General features: G+C 46.1%; 1 protein-coding gene across 7 annotated transcripts in view; it reads left to right on the top strand.

Annotated features, from left to right (window-relative positions):
• LOC143815207 (transient receptor potential cation channel subfamily V member 3-like) overlaps positions 1 to 17,071 on the top strand; it is a 106,582-nt gene that overhangs the window by 36,659 nt on the left and 52,852 nt on the right. For 6 of the 7 annotated variants that reach the window (XM_077294212.1, XM_077294211.1, XM_077294217.1 and 3 more), the window contains one exon: positions 4,814 to 4,953. The exons of the other annotated variant lie outside the window; for it this stretch is intronic. In XM_077294212.1, coding sequence (XP_077150327.1) covers positions 4,814 to 4,953 — 140 coding nt within the window. The remainder of the gene's footprint in view (positions 1 to 4,813; positions 4,954 to 17,071) is intronic. 7 annotated transcript variants of the gene reach the window in all.

The raw sequence follows: 17,071 nt of genomic DNA, 5'->3' as shown, positions 1-17,071 counted from the left end.
AGGGAGAAATGTAAGATTCTACATCTGGGCAACAAAAACAAAATTACATTTATAGAATGGGAGGAATAGAACTAAGCAGCAGCACGTGTAAAAAAGAATTTGGTATATTAATAGATCACAGACTGCATATGAGTCAACATTGTGATGCAGCAACAAAAAAGGCAAACACAGTTCTGGCATGCAAATCCTATATGCAAAGCACACACCCACAATGAATATACTGACCAAGTGATCAACATGCAAAGGTGAGAGGATGAGTAAGGCCGGTTCAGTGCAAAGCTGGAGAAATCACATCAGAAGAAAATAGCACCAAAAGAACCAATTGCTAAAAATATAAAGCTTTATTGAAGAAACATTTTTTTTAAGTTCATAGCTTCAGGTGATGGAATAATGACAATGGTAAGCCAGGAAAATAGGGCACCACAACAAAAACAGGCATACACCAAGGCAAGGTAAATTAAATATAAGTTGCTCAAAAGTGCATGTGCTTTGGGCAAATAGATATACCCATGGGCATAGTTTAAATGTTAAGTGTGTAAATACTCAGAGTTACACAAGAGAAGAAATAGACTAACAGGGCTGTATGCAAGGTTAGAGAAAGTGCTGAGCAAAGGGATTTAAAGAGCAAATTAATCAATGTCTCACCTCATGTTACCTAGAAGTTGCAGTGCCAGCTGCCCCAACGCGCGTTTCGGCTCAATGCCTTCTTCCGGGGGGAATCAGTTCTGGGATGTATTAAATCTTTTCTGACATTAGATGTACTATCCTGTTGAGGTGGTCTGGGCCCCTATGACCACTGACGGGATAGTATGTCATATGCGATCAGCCGCTCTCACGGGGGGAGCGTGGCCGATCGCAGCCGGGTGTCAGCTGATTATCACAGCTGACATCCGGCACTATATGCCAGGAGCGGTCACGGCCCGCTCCCGACACATTAACCCCCGCAACACTGCGATCAAACTTGACACGTGTTCCGCGGCATAGGGAAGCATCGCGCAGGGAGAGAGCTCCCTGCGTACTTCCCTGAGACCCTCAGAACAGCGCAATGTGATCGCGTTGTTCCGAGCGTCTCCTCCATTCCTCCTCCCTACAGGCCCCAGATCCAAAATGGCCACGGGGTCCTTCCGGGTCCTGCAGGGAGGTGTCTTGCAAGCGCCTGCTCGCCGGCAAGCCTCCTGCTCTGCCTGTCAGATCGCTGATCTGACACAGTGCTTTGCAAAGTGTCAGATCAGTGATCTGACACTATACAGTGATGTCCCACCCTGGGACAAAGTAAAAAAGTTTAAAAAAAAATATTGACATGCGTAAAAAAAAATAAATAAAAAAAAAATAAATTAAAAAAAATATTGTTCCACTAAATACATTTCTTTATGTATATATATATATATATATATATATATATATATATATATACATATATATATAAAAAACTATAAAAGTACACATATTTAGCATCGCCACGTCTGTAACGACCCGAACTGTAAAACTGTCCTACTAGTTAACCCCTTCAATGAACACCGTAAAAAATAAAAAATGAGGCAAAAAACAACGCTTTATCATCATACCACCAAACAAGAAGTGGAATAACATGTGATCAAAAAGATGAATATAAATAAACATGGTACCGCTGAAAATGTCATCTTATCCCACAAAAAACGAGCTGCCATACAATGTCATCAGCGAAAAAGTCAAAAGGTTATAGCCCTCAGAATGAAGCGATGCTAAAATAATTATTTTTTCTATCAAATAGTTTTTATTGTATAAAAGCGCCAAAACATAAAAAATGATATAAATGAGGTATCGCTGTAATCGTACTGACCCGAAGAATAAAACTGCTTTATCAATTTTACCAAACGCGAAACGGTATAAACGCCCCCCTCAAAAGAAATTCATGAATTGCTGGTTTTTGTTCACTCTAACAAAAATCGGAATAAAAAGCGATAAAAAAATGTCATGTGCCCGAATATGATACTAATAAAAACGTCAACTCGTCCCGCAAAAAAAACAAGACCTCACATGACTCTGTGGGCCAAAATATAGAAAAATTATAGCTTTCAAAATGTGGTGATGCAAAAAATATTTTTTGCAATAAAAAGCGTCTTTTAGTGTGTGATGGCTGCCAAACATAAAAACCTGCTATAAAAACCCACTATAAATAGTAAATAAAAACCCCCTTTATCACCGCCTTAGTTAGGAAAAAATAATAAAATAAAAAAAAGTATTTATTTCCATTTTCCCATTAAGGTTAGGGTGAGGGTTGGGGCTAAAGTTAGGGTTTGGGCTAAAGTTAGGGTTAGGGTTGGGGCTAAAGTTAGGGTTGGGGCTAGAGCTGGGGTTAGGGTTTGGATTACATTTACGGTTGGGTTAGGGGTGTGTCAGGCTTAGGAGTGTGGTTAGGGTTATGGTTAGGTTTGGGATTAGGGTTAGGGGCGTGTTCAGGTTAGAGTTGTTAGGATTCGGATTAGGGGTGTGTTGAGGTTAGGGGTGTGTTGTGGTTAGGAATGTGGTTAGGATGGTATTAGGGTTAATGGTGTGTTGGGGTTAGGGTTGGAGTTAGAATTGGGGGGGTTACACTGTTTAGGCACATCAGGGGCTCTGCAAACGCAACATGACATCCTCTGATCTCAATTCCATCCAATTCTGTGTTGAAAAAGTAAAACGGTGATCCTTCCCTTCCAAGCTCTGCTGTGCGCCCAAACAGTGGTTTACCCCACATATGGGGTGTCAGCGTACTTAGGACAATTTCTCCTGTTACCCTTGGGAAAATAAAAATTTGGGGGCTAAAAAATCATTTTTGTGGGAAAAAATGATTTTTCATTTTCATGGCTCTGCATTATAAACTTTAGTTAAACACTTGGGGTTCAAAGTTCTCAAAACACATCTAGATAAGTTCCTTGGGGGTCTAATTTACAATATGGGGTCACTTGTGGGGGGTTTCTACTGTTTAGGTACATTAGGGGCTCTGCAAATGCAATGTGATGCCTGCAGACCAATCCATCTAAGTCTGCATTCCAAATGGCGCTCCTTCCCTTCCGAGCTCTGCCATGCGCCCAAACGGTGGTTCCCCCCACATATGGGGTATCAGCGTACTCAGGACAAATTGGACAACCACTTTTGGGGTCCAATTTCTCCTGTTACCCTTGGGAAAATACAAAACTGCATTCCAAAATGCCACTTCATCCCTTCCGAGCTCTGCCATGCGCCCAAACAGTAGTTTACTCCCACATATGGGGTATCAGCGCACTTGGGGGTTCAAAGTGCTCACCACACATCTAGATAAGTTCCTTAGGGGGTCTTCTTTCCAAAATGGTGTCACTTGTGGGGGGTTTACACTGTTTAGGCACATCAGGGGCTCTCCAAATGCGACATGGCGTCCTATCTCAATTCCAGCCAATTTTGCATTGAAAAGTCAAATGGCGCTCCTTCCCTTCTGAGCTCTGTCATGCGCCAAAACAGTGGTTTACCCCCACATATGGGGTATCAGCTTACTCGGGACAAATTGTACAACAACTTTTGGGGTCCATTTCTCCTGTTACCCTTGGTAAAATAAAACAAATTGGATCTGAAGTAATTTTTTTGTGAAAAAAGTTAAATGTTCATTTTTTTTTAAACATTCCAAAAATTCCCGTGAAGCACCTGAAGGGTTAATAAACTTCTTAAATGTGGTTTTGAGCATCTTGAGGGGTGCAGTTTTTAGAATGGTGTCACTTTTTGCTATTTTCTATCATATAGACCCCTTAAAGTGACTTCAAATGTGATGTGGTCCCTAAAATAAAATGGTGTTGTAAAAATGAGAAATCGCTGGTCAACTTTTAACCCTTATAACTCTCTAACAAAAAAAAATTTTGTTCTAAAATTGTGCTGATGTAAAATAGACATGTGGGAAATGTTACTTATTAAGTATTTTGTATAACATATCTCTGTGATTTTAAGGGCATGAAAATTAAAATTTGGAAAATTGCGAAGTTTTCAACATTTTCGCCAAATTTCCATTTTTTGCACAAATAAACACAAGTAATATCAAAGAAATTTTACCACTATCATGAAGTACAATATATCACGAGAAAACAGTGTCAGAATCATCAGAATCCGTTAAAGTGTCAGTGTTATAACCTCATAAAGGGACAGTGGTCAGAATTGTAAAAATTGGGCCGGTCATTAACGTGCAAACCACCCTTGGGGGTAAAGGGGTTAATAATGAAGTAATTATTCCCCTTTTCTCTTCTCGAAAACTGTGTTCATTTCGGGGCACCATATTTTAAAAAAGACATAAAAAAACTGGAAGTTCAGAGAAGAGCTACCAATACTTCAATGGAAGTCTTCAAACAGAGGCTGGACAGACATCTGTTTGAGATGGTTTAGTCAATTCTGCATTGAGTAGGGGTTTGGCCACGATGACCCCGCAGGTCCCTTCCAACTCTAACATTCTATGATTCCGTTGTAGTGGCATGCCCACAGGATGCTTTCAGTCTGATTTGCATATAACTTTAACGCTAGGTGTCTAATGACCGGCACATCAGATCTTATATAAAAAAGATATATTTTTTAAATGGTACAAATGCCTTTACAGCAGTACACTACTTCCTGGCAAACAGGGAAGTTCCCTTTAACTATAATTGGCTTTAAATTGGTCACTTTTGCTTGGATTTCTGCCTTTCAAGGTGTAAGATTATTTAGAAGACTTTCTATATTGAATACCACAGTAAAAGGTTTGACTATTTCTTTTTCAATGAAGTTGCAATATAATTAATACTATTTGCAGATAAGGTTCTATTTGCAGATAAGGTTCTAAAGGTCTTTTCAAACGTTATAGTAAACCTGAATGCAACGTAAAACATGAAAATGAAAGTCAGAAAAACCTCATATTGAAGGCTGTCGCAGAAGGTGACATATTGTCACTAACCAGACTTCTGGAAGAAATTGAAGTATTGTGTACAGAAAACACTTCTCAAGGTAATACAATGAGATGATGAGATTGTATATTCTACTCTGTCACTGTGATTATCTACTAGTAAGGACATTTTCATGCTGCTTTCTTTCTTTCCATTATATGCATATGCTGAGAAAGTTACAAATATATGCATTTAGGCCGGGGTCACACTAGCGTATGGCATCCGATGCGAGAGCACTTGGATGACATCGGAGTGATGTGCACTGTGTCACTCGCACCCATAGACTTATATGGGTGCGAGTGAGCCGAGACTCGGCCGAGTCTCGGTGCCAATCGCAGCATGTTCTCACATGCCGATTCGGCATGAGAAAATAATCGCAGATGTGATCTTCCCCATAAATTAACACTGGTCCAAGTGCTATGCGATGTTTTCTCGCATAGCACTCGTCCGTATTCTACGCTAGTTTGACCCGAGCCTTAAAGTGAGCCTCTCAGCAGGATTTTGCTAAGTAAACTACAGCCATTGCAAGGTAGGCAGTGTTAAACTGTTTAAAATGATACCTGGGGTGAGAAATTTGTCTTGTGGTTCTTGTGTAATCAGTGTTAGAAGTTTTCAGTTAATGAGAGGGGCAGTACTGTAAGCAGAGACTTATCTTCCTGCTCTAGGAAAGACCTGCCCACAGGTCGCCCGGAAGCACCATCAGTCAGTTTTTTCATGATGAGGAACATGTTTGTAGTTTGGGGCAGCCTGTGGAGAGGTCTTTCCTCTGGCTTAAGGCCCCGTCTCACACAGCGACGCTGCAGCGATACAGACAACGATGCTGATCGCTGCAGCGTCGCTGTTTTGTCGCTGTGTGGTCGCTGGGGAGCTGTCACACAGACAGCTCTCTCCAGCGACCAACGATCAGGGGAACGACTTCGGCATCGTTGAAACTGTCTTCAACGATGCCGAAGTCCCCCTGCAGCACCCGGGTAACCAGGGTAAACATCGGGTTACTAAGCGCAGGGCCGCGCTTAGTAACCCGATGTTTACCCTGGTTACCAAAAAAAAAAAACACTACATACTCACCATCTGTTGCCCGTCAGGTCCCTTGGCGTCTGCTTCCCGCTCTGACTGTGTGCCGCCGTACAGTGAGAGCAGAGCGCAGCGGTGACGTCACTGCTGTGCTCTCACTTTACGGCGGCAGTCAGAGCAGGAAGCAGACGCCAAGGGACCTGACGGGCAACAGATGGTGAGTATGTACTGTTTGTTTTTTTTGGTAACCAGGGTAAACATCGGGTTACTAAGCGCGGCCCTGCGCTTAGTAACCCGATGTTTACCCTGGTTACCAGTGAAGACATCGCTGGATCGGTGTCACACACACCGATTCAGCGATGTCAGCGGGACCTCAACGACCAAAAAAAGGTCCAGGCCATTCCGACACGACCAGCAATCTCGCAGCAGGGGCCTGATCGCTGGTACGTGTCACACATAGCGAGATCGCTACTGAGGTCGCTGTTGCGTCACAAAACTTGTGACTCAGCAGCGATCTCGCTAGCGATCTCGCTATGTGAGACGGGGCCTTTATAGGAAGATAAGCCTACTCTGCCTACAGTCTGCCCCGGAGCATGGGCTTATCATTATCTGACACCTTATAACACTGATTACACAAAAACCACAAGACAGATTTCTTGTAGCTTACTTAGCAAAATCCTGCTGACAGGTTCTCTTTAACGGACGGCTGTGACCGATGTCATACAGTGGCTTTCCCACTCTCATTGGAATCCTTTGTCAAATGAAAAAAATACAACATATACAGGATATTAAACAGTGAAAGCACACATCAGAAACCAAAAATTAGTGATAGATACACTTTAGGGCACGTTCAGACAATCGTCTTTTATGGTCCGTGTTACTATTCAGAGTTTGGATGCTTAATAAAGCTTGTTCAAAGGCTGTAGTGCAGCCAATCAATAAGCTTTAACGCTGTGGGCATTTCCAGAGCCATCACAGTCATGTCAAGTATTGGCATGGCTATGATTGGCAGGCGCCACCTGTGACTCGGCTTGTATAACTGCTGGATCATGGGTATCGACAGTGTAAAATAAATAAATAAATGAAAAAAATTATGTGGGGTCTCCCTATTTTTAGTAACCAGCTAAGGTAAAGCAGGCAGCTTTGAGCTGGTCTTAATATGTTGGGAAGGGGCCAATATCCATGGACCTTCCCAGCCTATTACCGTAATACCATCCCCCAGCTGTCTGTTTTACCTTAGCTGGTTAATAAAAAATGGGGAGGAAAATAAAATAAAAATAAAATGAAATGCTGTCCCTCCTATTTTTCATAACCCGTTAAGGCAAAGCAGAAAGCAGGAGGCTGATATTAATAGGCTGGGAAGGGCCATGAATATTTCCCCCTTTTCAGCTTAATAAGACCAGCCCTCAGCCACCCAGAAATGGCGCATCCATTAGATGCACCAATTCTGACACTTAGCCTCTGCTCTTCCCGATTGCCCTGGTGCGGTGGCAATCGGGGTAATGGGATTGTGGGGTTGATGTCAGCAGACACCCCCATTACTAACCCAGTAGTCAAAAGAAATAAACACACACAAGAAAAATCTTTATTTGAGAAAAAACTCCTCAATAATTGCCCCATTTATTAAAAAGAAAAACATGTCCGCCATAGTTCAAATGAAGGTCCCACAATGATCCCCATCTCTTTTCCAATGAGATATGACCTTGACAACAAGACTGCATAGGTGACTCGCGGTCATGTCACCGCTCATCATCCCAGCTCTCACTCTGTACTCCATGAGACTTGGCAGAGAACAGCATGAGAACCGACAGTGGCTGCTGCTCTAGCCTATGGTGCTCCATTCTCTGGGACTTCCATTTGGACTACGGTGGACTGGTGTGTTTTTTTTAAACAAATGGATGAAAAAGGGAAATTGTCTGAGTTTTTTTTTTAAATAGATTTTTTTGTGTGAGGTTATTTTGTATGAAAACTGGGTTAGTAATGGGGGTGTCTGACAGACGCCTTTCCATTACTGTTTCACGGGCTTGATGTCACTGCCAGCTGATGATATCAACCCTACAATCCCATTACCTAATTGCCACTGCAGCAGGGCAGTAGCTGAGGCTAAGTGTCAGAATTGGCATATTAAATGGATTCTGGGATGGATGAGAGCTGGTCTTACTAGGCTGGGAAGGGGTCAATATCCATTTCCCTTCCCAGCCTATTAATATCAGCCGCCAGTTATCTGCTTTGCCTTAGCTGGTTATTAAAAATAAGGGGGACTCCACATAATTTTTTGGGGGATCCCCCCTTTTTAATAACCAGCAAAGACAAACAGACAGCTGCAGAGCAATATGATATTAATAGGCTGGGAAAGTCCATGGAGATTGGCCCCTTCTCAGAATAATAAGACCAGCTTATAGCTCTCATAGCTGTCTGCTTTCTCTTGGCTGATTATTAAAAACAGGGCGAACCCCATTTCATTTTTTTTTATCATTTGTTTATTAACAAGTATAGTAAAATTGACACGTAAGGCACTGCTCCACTCCTTCTGGTTCAAGATTATTTTTTAAAAAAAATTTATTCTATGTTATGTTAAGTCATTTCCCTATCCAATGTTGAGTTTGTAGAGCAATTATACTGCTATTTCAGCCCCCACGAGGACCATATTACAGCACCAATGTTTGGGTCCTCATTGACCTATATGGGGTTTGAGTTCGGGGTCAAGTTCAGGTCAAGTTCTGGCACCTGAACTGAACTTTGCACTAAAGTTCGGCAGAATCTGATGAACCCGAACTTCCATGAGTCCTCTCATTCCTAGCCATTTTACATTGAATAAGAGATGAGTATGTGAAAAAGAAAGGGCACTGTGACTAACAAAAATACGTTATGTAAGGGACGGTGCTCAACATATTATGAGATTAACTATGTAATAATTGGATGGCGTTTTACATAACAACAGAGGACATATATAATAAAGAACCACCCCAAGCATAACTAGAGGGAATACTATGTAATAAGGGACGGTGCTATATATAACTATAGAGGATGCTACGTAATAAGACGGCGCTTTGCATAACAAGAACGTTCACTATACATTAAGGGACTCTGCAATACGTAATAAGGCTACAATCCTGTATCAGTATGAAGTGTAGTTGTGCTGACTGATTTCTTTCTTGGACAGCACATAGACCCTATAAGTGTGTCCTATTCTGATCCTCAAGATCTGATCAGAAATAGACATGCTGTCACAGATCTCATTCTTGGGTCCATGATTTTCATGAAACTCTTGGATCCATGATTTTATGAACCTGTTTGAGTTTGTGTGCCATCCAAGAAAAAAATCTGGCAGCACAAGCTGTGAGCATGTGGCTTAAGTGATTTTACAAACAACATAATTACTCTCAAGTCACACAGTATAAAGAATAATACTTGCATCCAGTGACCACTGACGTTTCGTCTGATCAGAGACGTTTTCTGTTGTTTCTTCTCCATCTGGTCAGACCTTCATGTTGACATCTACCAGCCACGACTCGTCTTGTCAGACTGGTCACAGTAGCCCTGAAAATAACAAAGTCACATATATTGTATATAAACATTTGTGTATATATATATATATATGTACTGTACATACACTGTCGATTCATTAAGAGGCATATGGCTGTTAATGAATCAGGAGCGTCTGACTCTAGCTTGCACACTCGTGGAAACCGAAGAGAACCTCCGGTCGCAAATTAATGGGCACAAAAGTCTTGCCTGGAGGCACAGACTCTAGCGAAACCGGAGCTACGGTTCTCAGACTCTCTGAAGGGACAATAAGCCGAGGCTCTCCTTCCTCCTCCTCAGATGACACAACAGAGCGAGAAAGGGCATCAGCACGAATGTTCTTCTACCCAGCGAGATAATGGAGGGTGAAATGGAACCGGGAGAAGAACAAGGACCATCTGGCCTGGCGAGAATTTAGCCGCTGAGCTGTTTGCAAATATAATAAATTTTTGTGGTCTGTGAAGACTTGAAAGGGAAAACGAGCCCCCTCCAAGAGATGTCTCCACTCAGAGAAAGCCAACTTCATCGCTAGCAACTCCCTGTCCCCGATGGAATAATTCTTCTCCGCTGGTGTAAAGGTCTTGGAGAAAAAGAAGCAAGAATGCTTCCGACCTTGAGAATCCTTTTGGAAAAGGACTGCTCCTGCACCAACGGATGAGGCATCCACCTCCATGATAAACGGCTTATCTACATCGGGACGATGTAGAATGGGAGTGCTAGCAAAATGAGACTTGATAGAAGAGAAGGCCCTGGAGACCTCTTCTGACCACAATTTGGGATTTGCTCCCTTCTTGGTGAGGGCTACCAAGGGAGCTACTAAAGTTGAGAAGTGGGGAATGAACTGGCGGTAATAATTAATGAACCCCATAAAGCGCTGCACCGCTTTAAGAGAATAAGGTTCTTGCCAGTCCATCACAGCTTGTAGTTTGGCAGGATCCATAGCCAATCCCTGGGCTGAGATGATATAGCCCAGGAAAGGTAAAGACTCCTGCTCAAACATACACTTCTCCAACTTAGCATACAGGCCGTAAGAGGTCGAAGACTCTGCCAACATCTCTCCGGTGGGAGTCAATAGCTGGAGAAAAGATGAGAATATCATCCAGATAGACTACAACCGAGGTGGAGAGCATATCTCGGAAAATGTCGTTGATAAAGTCTTGGAAAACGGCTGGGACATTACAGAGCCCGAAGGGCATCACTAGATATTCATAGTGCCCATCTCTGGTGTTAAACGCCGTCTTCCATTCGTCCCCCTCACGGATGCGAATCAGGTTATACGCACCCCGCAGATCTAATTTGGTAAATACCCTTGCTCCCTGTAGCCTATCAAAAAGCTCAGAAATCAAGGGCAGCGGGTATCTATTCTTAACGGGGATGGTGTTAAGACCCCTGTAGTCTATGCAAGGATGTAACTCTCCGTTCTTCTTCTGGACGAAAAAGAACCCCGCCCCTGCCGGTGACACTGACTTCCTAATGAACCCTCTTGCCAAGTTCTCCTGGATGTATAGGGACATAGCCTCAGTCTCCGGGAGAGAGAGGGGATAGACACGTCCTCTAGGAGGTTCTGCTCCAGGCAAGAGATCAATAGGACAATCATAGGGATGGTGAGGCGGAAGGGTCTCAGCAGCCCTCTGGGAGAAAACGTCTGCATAGGACCGATAGCATTCGGGAAGAGAAGACAGATCTGCGGGTATCTCAGTGGTGGAAACCTGAATGCACTCTTTCACACACCTGCCCTTACAAGACTCACTCCAACCCAATATCCTCCCAGAGGACCACTCAATATGTGGAGAGTGAAAACGGAGCCAGGGTATTCCCAGCAAAATCTCATCCATTCCCTCGGGAAGAACAAGAAGGGAAATAATCTCCTGGTGGGATGGGGACATGGCTAATGTGAAAGGGACAGTCTGGTGTGTGATTTGTAATGGAAGTGTCGACCCATTCACCACTCTAACAGTTACTGGTTTAGTGAGCATCACCAGAGGTACATTGTGGCGCAGAGCAAAAGTAGAGGACATGAAATTTCCCTCAGCTCCTGAATCCACACAAAGCTCAACTGCAAGAGTGAATGAGTCCAACAGAATTGTCCCTTTAAAGGACAACTTGGAGGAAAAGGCCGCTGTATCCAGTGAAACTCTTCCTATAGTCACTAGACGCGATCGTTTACCCGACCGCTGTGGACACTTGTTAGCATAATGTCCCAGTTGCTGACAATTTCTACACACCACAGGTACTCGAACGGTCTGAGACTTAGGTCCCGCTCGAGAAACCTCCATGGCCTCATGGGAGTCGGACGCCAGAACAGGAGATTCTAGAGGTTTGGCGAAGGTGGGAGCCAGCCGAAACCTCTGCCTACAGTGGGTCCGCTCCAACCTCCGCTCGTTAAAAGGAGGTCGATGTGGGTAGAAATTGTAATGAGCTCCTCCAGTGTGGTGGGAATCTCCCTGGTGGCCAAAGCGTCCTTTACATGATCAGCCAGTGCTTTCCAGTACACCGGAATAAGGACTTTATCCGGCCATTCTAACTCAGAGGCTAGAGTCCGGAATTGAACGGCAAACTGGCTGACCATGGACGAATCCTGAGAAATTGCCAACAATTGGAGCGCGGTATCGTGAGTGACACGAGGTCCTAAAAAGACCTGCCTCAGAGCGTCCAGAAAGAGAGGAGCACTCTGCACTACACGATCATTGCGCTCCCAAAGCGGCGTTGCCCACTCCAATGCCCTGCCCAACAAAAGAGACAAAATTAATCCCACTCTCGCCCGTTCCGAAGGAAAACGTGCAGCCAGGAGCTCGAGATGTATGGAGCACTGGCTCACGAATCCGCGACATAGTTTACTGTCACCAGAAAACTTGTCTGGAAGCGGGAGACGGGATATAGTCGGAGCAGGGGTGGTTGCGGACAAACTGGCTGCAGCTGCACTCGCAGCCTGAACAGCGACAGCAGTGACGTCCACAGCTGAGGTTGTACGCTCTAGAGCCGCCAACCTTCCCTCCAGCTGCTGGATGTACCGCTGTAAACGCTGATCGTCCGCCATTTACTAGCCAGACCCTGGCACTAGTGTACTGTTAGGGCTAGCGGAACGCACCGAGGAAAATATTTTATTGTTATTGGTGCATTCGCAGCCCGGGGTCCACCATGCAGGAGAACCTGCTGCTAGACAAATGGCAGCACTATATGGCGGTATTGGCTAGCTCGGATAACTCACAGAGCAGCCGTGAAAGCAAAGCTCTGCGCCCTGTTAACTTCACAGGAGCACAGGCTAACTACCCAAGAGAGAGCAGTCAGTGGTCATGCATGCACACAAAACTCCTCGCCAGAGGTGCCAGTGCAGCGCCCCAGAGTTCTGGTCGTTGCAGTACTGTGGATCCGCCACTATGGGGAGCCATGGTGCGTTCGATGGCACTGAAGGAGTTCATCTGACCAGGTATCACAGACACCAATATGTTTCACAGCAGGGCCTCCGGGGGGAGCTAAGGGTTCTATTCATTAGGCCACTCCCCACCATAGTGGGTAAACTGGGGGTCAGGCAGGAAGTTAGAAGAGAAAGCTGACTGGATTGAACGAAGCAACACCTTGTGGCAGAGGGTGTTGTGGAGGAAGAGACAGTAGGGTCTCTGTCAGGGGTGGGATCCTGACAGAGGCTTGGCATTGGAAAGAACGTAACGGGACCGTGCCTGCTCAGCATAGCGGCGGTGCCCAAGAAAGGACTAGAAGCGAGATAGATTGTGCTGAGTGAGAAACGAGATCAAGCAAAAAGGAGAATACCAGTAGGGGTCATGCTGTAGGACCGGAGCAACATCCTACTGAGGCGCATTACCGGTGGCCAGAACGCCGAGGGAGTGGAATAGCATACAGCTTCAAGCCATACTCCAAACAGCGGCAGGGCAGTCAGTTTAAGGCGGGCTGTCTACCACATATCACCTATGAAGTCTTGGGGGGCAATTGCGGGAGAGGGGCGTCTCTAGGGTCCCGGAAGAACTCCAGGCCTACCTGACAAACGGGTGCCGTTCCAACCTGAATAACAGGGAGGGATGGAATACGAGAAGAACATCAGTGAATCGAGTTGTGAGGGAACTTAAGAAACAGACACGACAGTTGTGGGGTACTTTCCGTGAGCACAGCAGGGAAGGACTACAACACATAGCGCTAAGAAGGAGGGCACTGATTTCCACCTGTGAGGAGAACTCTGGAAGTGCCATCGGACCGACCGGACTTGCGCAGCCTGGTGAACCGTATTCTGGACTGCGGACTGAGAGATCTCCAGTAAAGAGGTAAAGAGACTGCAACCTGGTGTCCTCGTTATTTACCGCGACCTGCACCCCACAACTGCACCGCTACACCACCATTACTGCACCATCATCATCATTTATTGCACCGGACGTCCCCCACTGACGGACAGGGCCACGGACCGGGTCCAGCCACCGTGACAACCCCAAGACTGAAACTCAGAGGCCCGGCTCCGGGTACCCCTAGGCCCTGCGGCGGTGTGGGGGCGCTCCAACTTGGCGTCACGAACAGGATCTACTTAAGCCTGAAGAATCAGGTCATGTGTGCCTAGAGACTGTGATTTATTGTGCTTGAACTGTACTTTATCGAGAGACTGTGTATTGCCATTGACCAAGAGAAGTTCCCGCCAAAAGCCGCCGCCATTGCTACGCCAGCGAGGAAGGAGGGCGTGCTATGGGAGGAGACTACCAGAATGGCGCGAGAAATGGATACCGCCCCCTGCGCTTCTGGCTGCAAGGAGATGACCTGCCCCAAAGCAGAGGACAACCCCCTGATTTGCAACGGCGGGAAGCGGGTGACGGAGAAGCTCGACCTCGGAGAAATGGTGGAGTCAGGTGCATGCACTGCCACCGACTATCAGGCAGCGATGATGAACAGCAAGTGCCTGAGCGAGGAAGGAGCAGTCCCGGCTTACCCTCGTTCACTAGAAGTGGACCCGTGTCCTCTACAGCCGGCGGATCCGAAGCCCTTGGAACAGATAGCGGGGCCGAGTTCCCCAATCCTGGCCTCGGAGTCAGCGGAGGAGGAACCACAGCGAGCGGAACAGCGTCCGGGGATTGCATCGGAGGAGCCGCGGTCTGGGCGGCGGCCGATTCCAGCACCCTTGTTAATGGACCAGGTCGGCATCGATGGAACCACGTCAGGCGCAGGTACGGAAAGCGCCCCTGCTTCCCCCCACGGGCCCGCTCCCACGATCCGCCCCCATCTCAGTGAGGGTCGACGCTTCTCGGCGGGGTTAATGGTATTACCTCCCGATGCCCTGGGAAGGATGGTGCCACCGCTGCCGACTAGAATGGGGGAACCCGTGGATGTGAGCCCAGATGGGGTAGTCCTTCGGTGGGACAACCCCTGGGTTGGGACAGATGGATCCCGGGAGAACGGATTCACTCTTGCGGTGCTTACGTGGGAGCAATATAGACAGTGCTTGATCCTACATTGGGAAGGACGGAAAGAGATCGAGTTGATGGGTCCATTGAAAGTACAACAATCCCTTCCGGCATGGGATGACCGAGACGCGGTCAGGCGGGGAACTGTGTTGGCCTACCATAAAAAAAGGGGATGGGGCCTCATACATGAGCCGGGATTGGATACTGATGTTTTTGTTGCGCACTGTAACGTAAGGACTCCCTGCTGTGGCCGAGGCGGAGAACCGTTGAAAAAGGGGGATCAGGTGACCTACAACCGCCACCAGAACCCGCTCGGGTGGTATGCACGGAACGTTCGGCGGTGTATGTCTGGAGCCATGACACTCACCACTCCGGACCTGGTCCCAGGAGCACCCGACCTTGTCACCATCGCAACGGTGCGCCTGGTAGCAGCCACCGAGTTGGCCAGCCGAGTTCACCTTCACGTTCGAGCCACGGGCACCGGCGCCACAGCAGCCGGGGGCCCGGACCCCCAGCCACCTGAACAAGAGTAAACCTCGGAAACCTGAAACTGTAAATAGTTAACTGTTTATTTCCTTGCTGTTTTGCTGCTAAAACCCGTCCTGGGTTAACTTTTAAAGGGATCCCTTAGTTGACCCGGGATCCTTATTGTTTGTCTTTCTACAGTTTTGCACAAGTTTTACAAACTGAGAAATCATGAACAGTGCATGATCCAAACTTTCTTGTAAATAGTTTGCACCTTCTTAAAGGCGCTTTCTACTGGTTTTACTTAAAGACTCTTTGCGAAGATACCGTTCTGGAACCTTTGCTGAGCAAAGACTGGTAGGCTGAGAAGACGAGCTACCTCAGAAAGACTTGATCCCCTCTTAAAGGGGATGTTTGACCTGAACTTGAAAAGTGATACTGTTTTAGAACAGTAATATGATGATGCTCTGGAAGAAATGTAACTGTTTTTGCATAAAGAAAAGTTATGTGTGTTTAATCTGTTTGAAATGTGAAACCTAGATAATGTTCTTTAAAAGGAAAGATGCAGAAAGCCCGTAGGGGTAGATTTAGAGTTCTGCTTAGTTGAAAGTAAAGAAAGTAGTAATGAAGGTGAGGATAGAAGGTAAACCCTGAGTCCCCATAGAAAGTTCGTTCGTTACTAAGGACAGAGAGTGAACCCGTAGGGGTTAGGAAGTGAGTCCTGATAGGAGCCAAATAGAGCTGGCTCAATGTTCTCTAATTGAAAGGAATGTTATGTCTATACCATGTATAGTAGCGAAAGGCAGTAGGCCCTGGCTGAACGGGGCGGTCCTGTAATGGAAAGGAGAGGCAGTAGGTCTGGTGCCGTTAGGACAGGCGGTCCTGCAGGTTCAAAGTAGGAGAATGCAAAGTTAAAATACCTTATAATGTGATTATAGGAAGGTCTTTAGCGGATTAAGAGTGTATATCCTTAAAGGCAAAGTTAAATTATTGGTCAATAACGTTTGCACCTAGTAGAATACCCAGTTGGGTAATGAGAGTTAATTGTAGCCTGTTGCTATGATATTTAATTATGTTTGTAACGTTAAAGTGTCCGCACCTCCCATAAAGGGAAGCTTGTTCAAGTATGCTTATTGTTTTGCACTCAACAAAATTGTATGTCTTTTTGCTAACCTGTATTGTTGTTTTCTTCCCAGTCCCGGAGTACTGTGTTTAACCAGGGGGGAGTGCAGCGCCCCAGAGTTCTGGTCGTTGCAGTACTGTGGATCCGCCACTATGGGGAGCCATGGTGCGTTCGATGGCACTGAAGGAGTTCATCTGACCAGGTATCACAGACACCAATATGTTTCACAGCAGGGCCTCCGGGGGGAGCTAAGGGTTCTATTCATTAGGCCACTCCCCACCATAGTGGGTAAACTGGGGGTCAGGCAGGAAGTTAGAAGAGAAAGCTGACTGGATTGAACGAAGCAACACCTTGTGGCAGAGGGTGTTGTGGAGGAAGAGACAGTAGGGTCTCTGTCAGGGGTGGGATCCTGACAGAGGCTTGGCATTGGAAAGAACGTAACAGGACCGTGCCTGCTCAGCATAGCGGCGGTGCCCAAGAAAGGACTAGAAGCGAGATAGATTGTGCTGAGTGAGAAACGAGATCAAGCAAAAAGGAGAATACCAGTAGGGGTCATGCTGTAGGACCGGAGCAACATCCTACTGAGGCGCATTACCGGTGGCCGGAACGCCGAGGGAGTGGAATAGCATACAGCTTCAAGCCATACTCCAAACAGC

This window comes from Ranitomeya variabilis, chromosome 3, assembly GCF_051348905.1.
Source record: "Ranitomeya variabilis isolate aRanVar5 chromosome 3, aRanVar5.hap1, whole genome shotgun sequence".
Lineage (NCBI taxonomy): Eukaryota > Metazoa > Chordata > Amphibia > Anura > Dendrobatidae > Ranitomeya > Ranitomeya variabilis.
The sequence above is the reverse complement of the archived record's forward strand: the minus strand, read 5'-3'. Positions and strand labels throughout refer to the sequence as shown.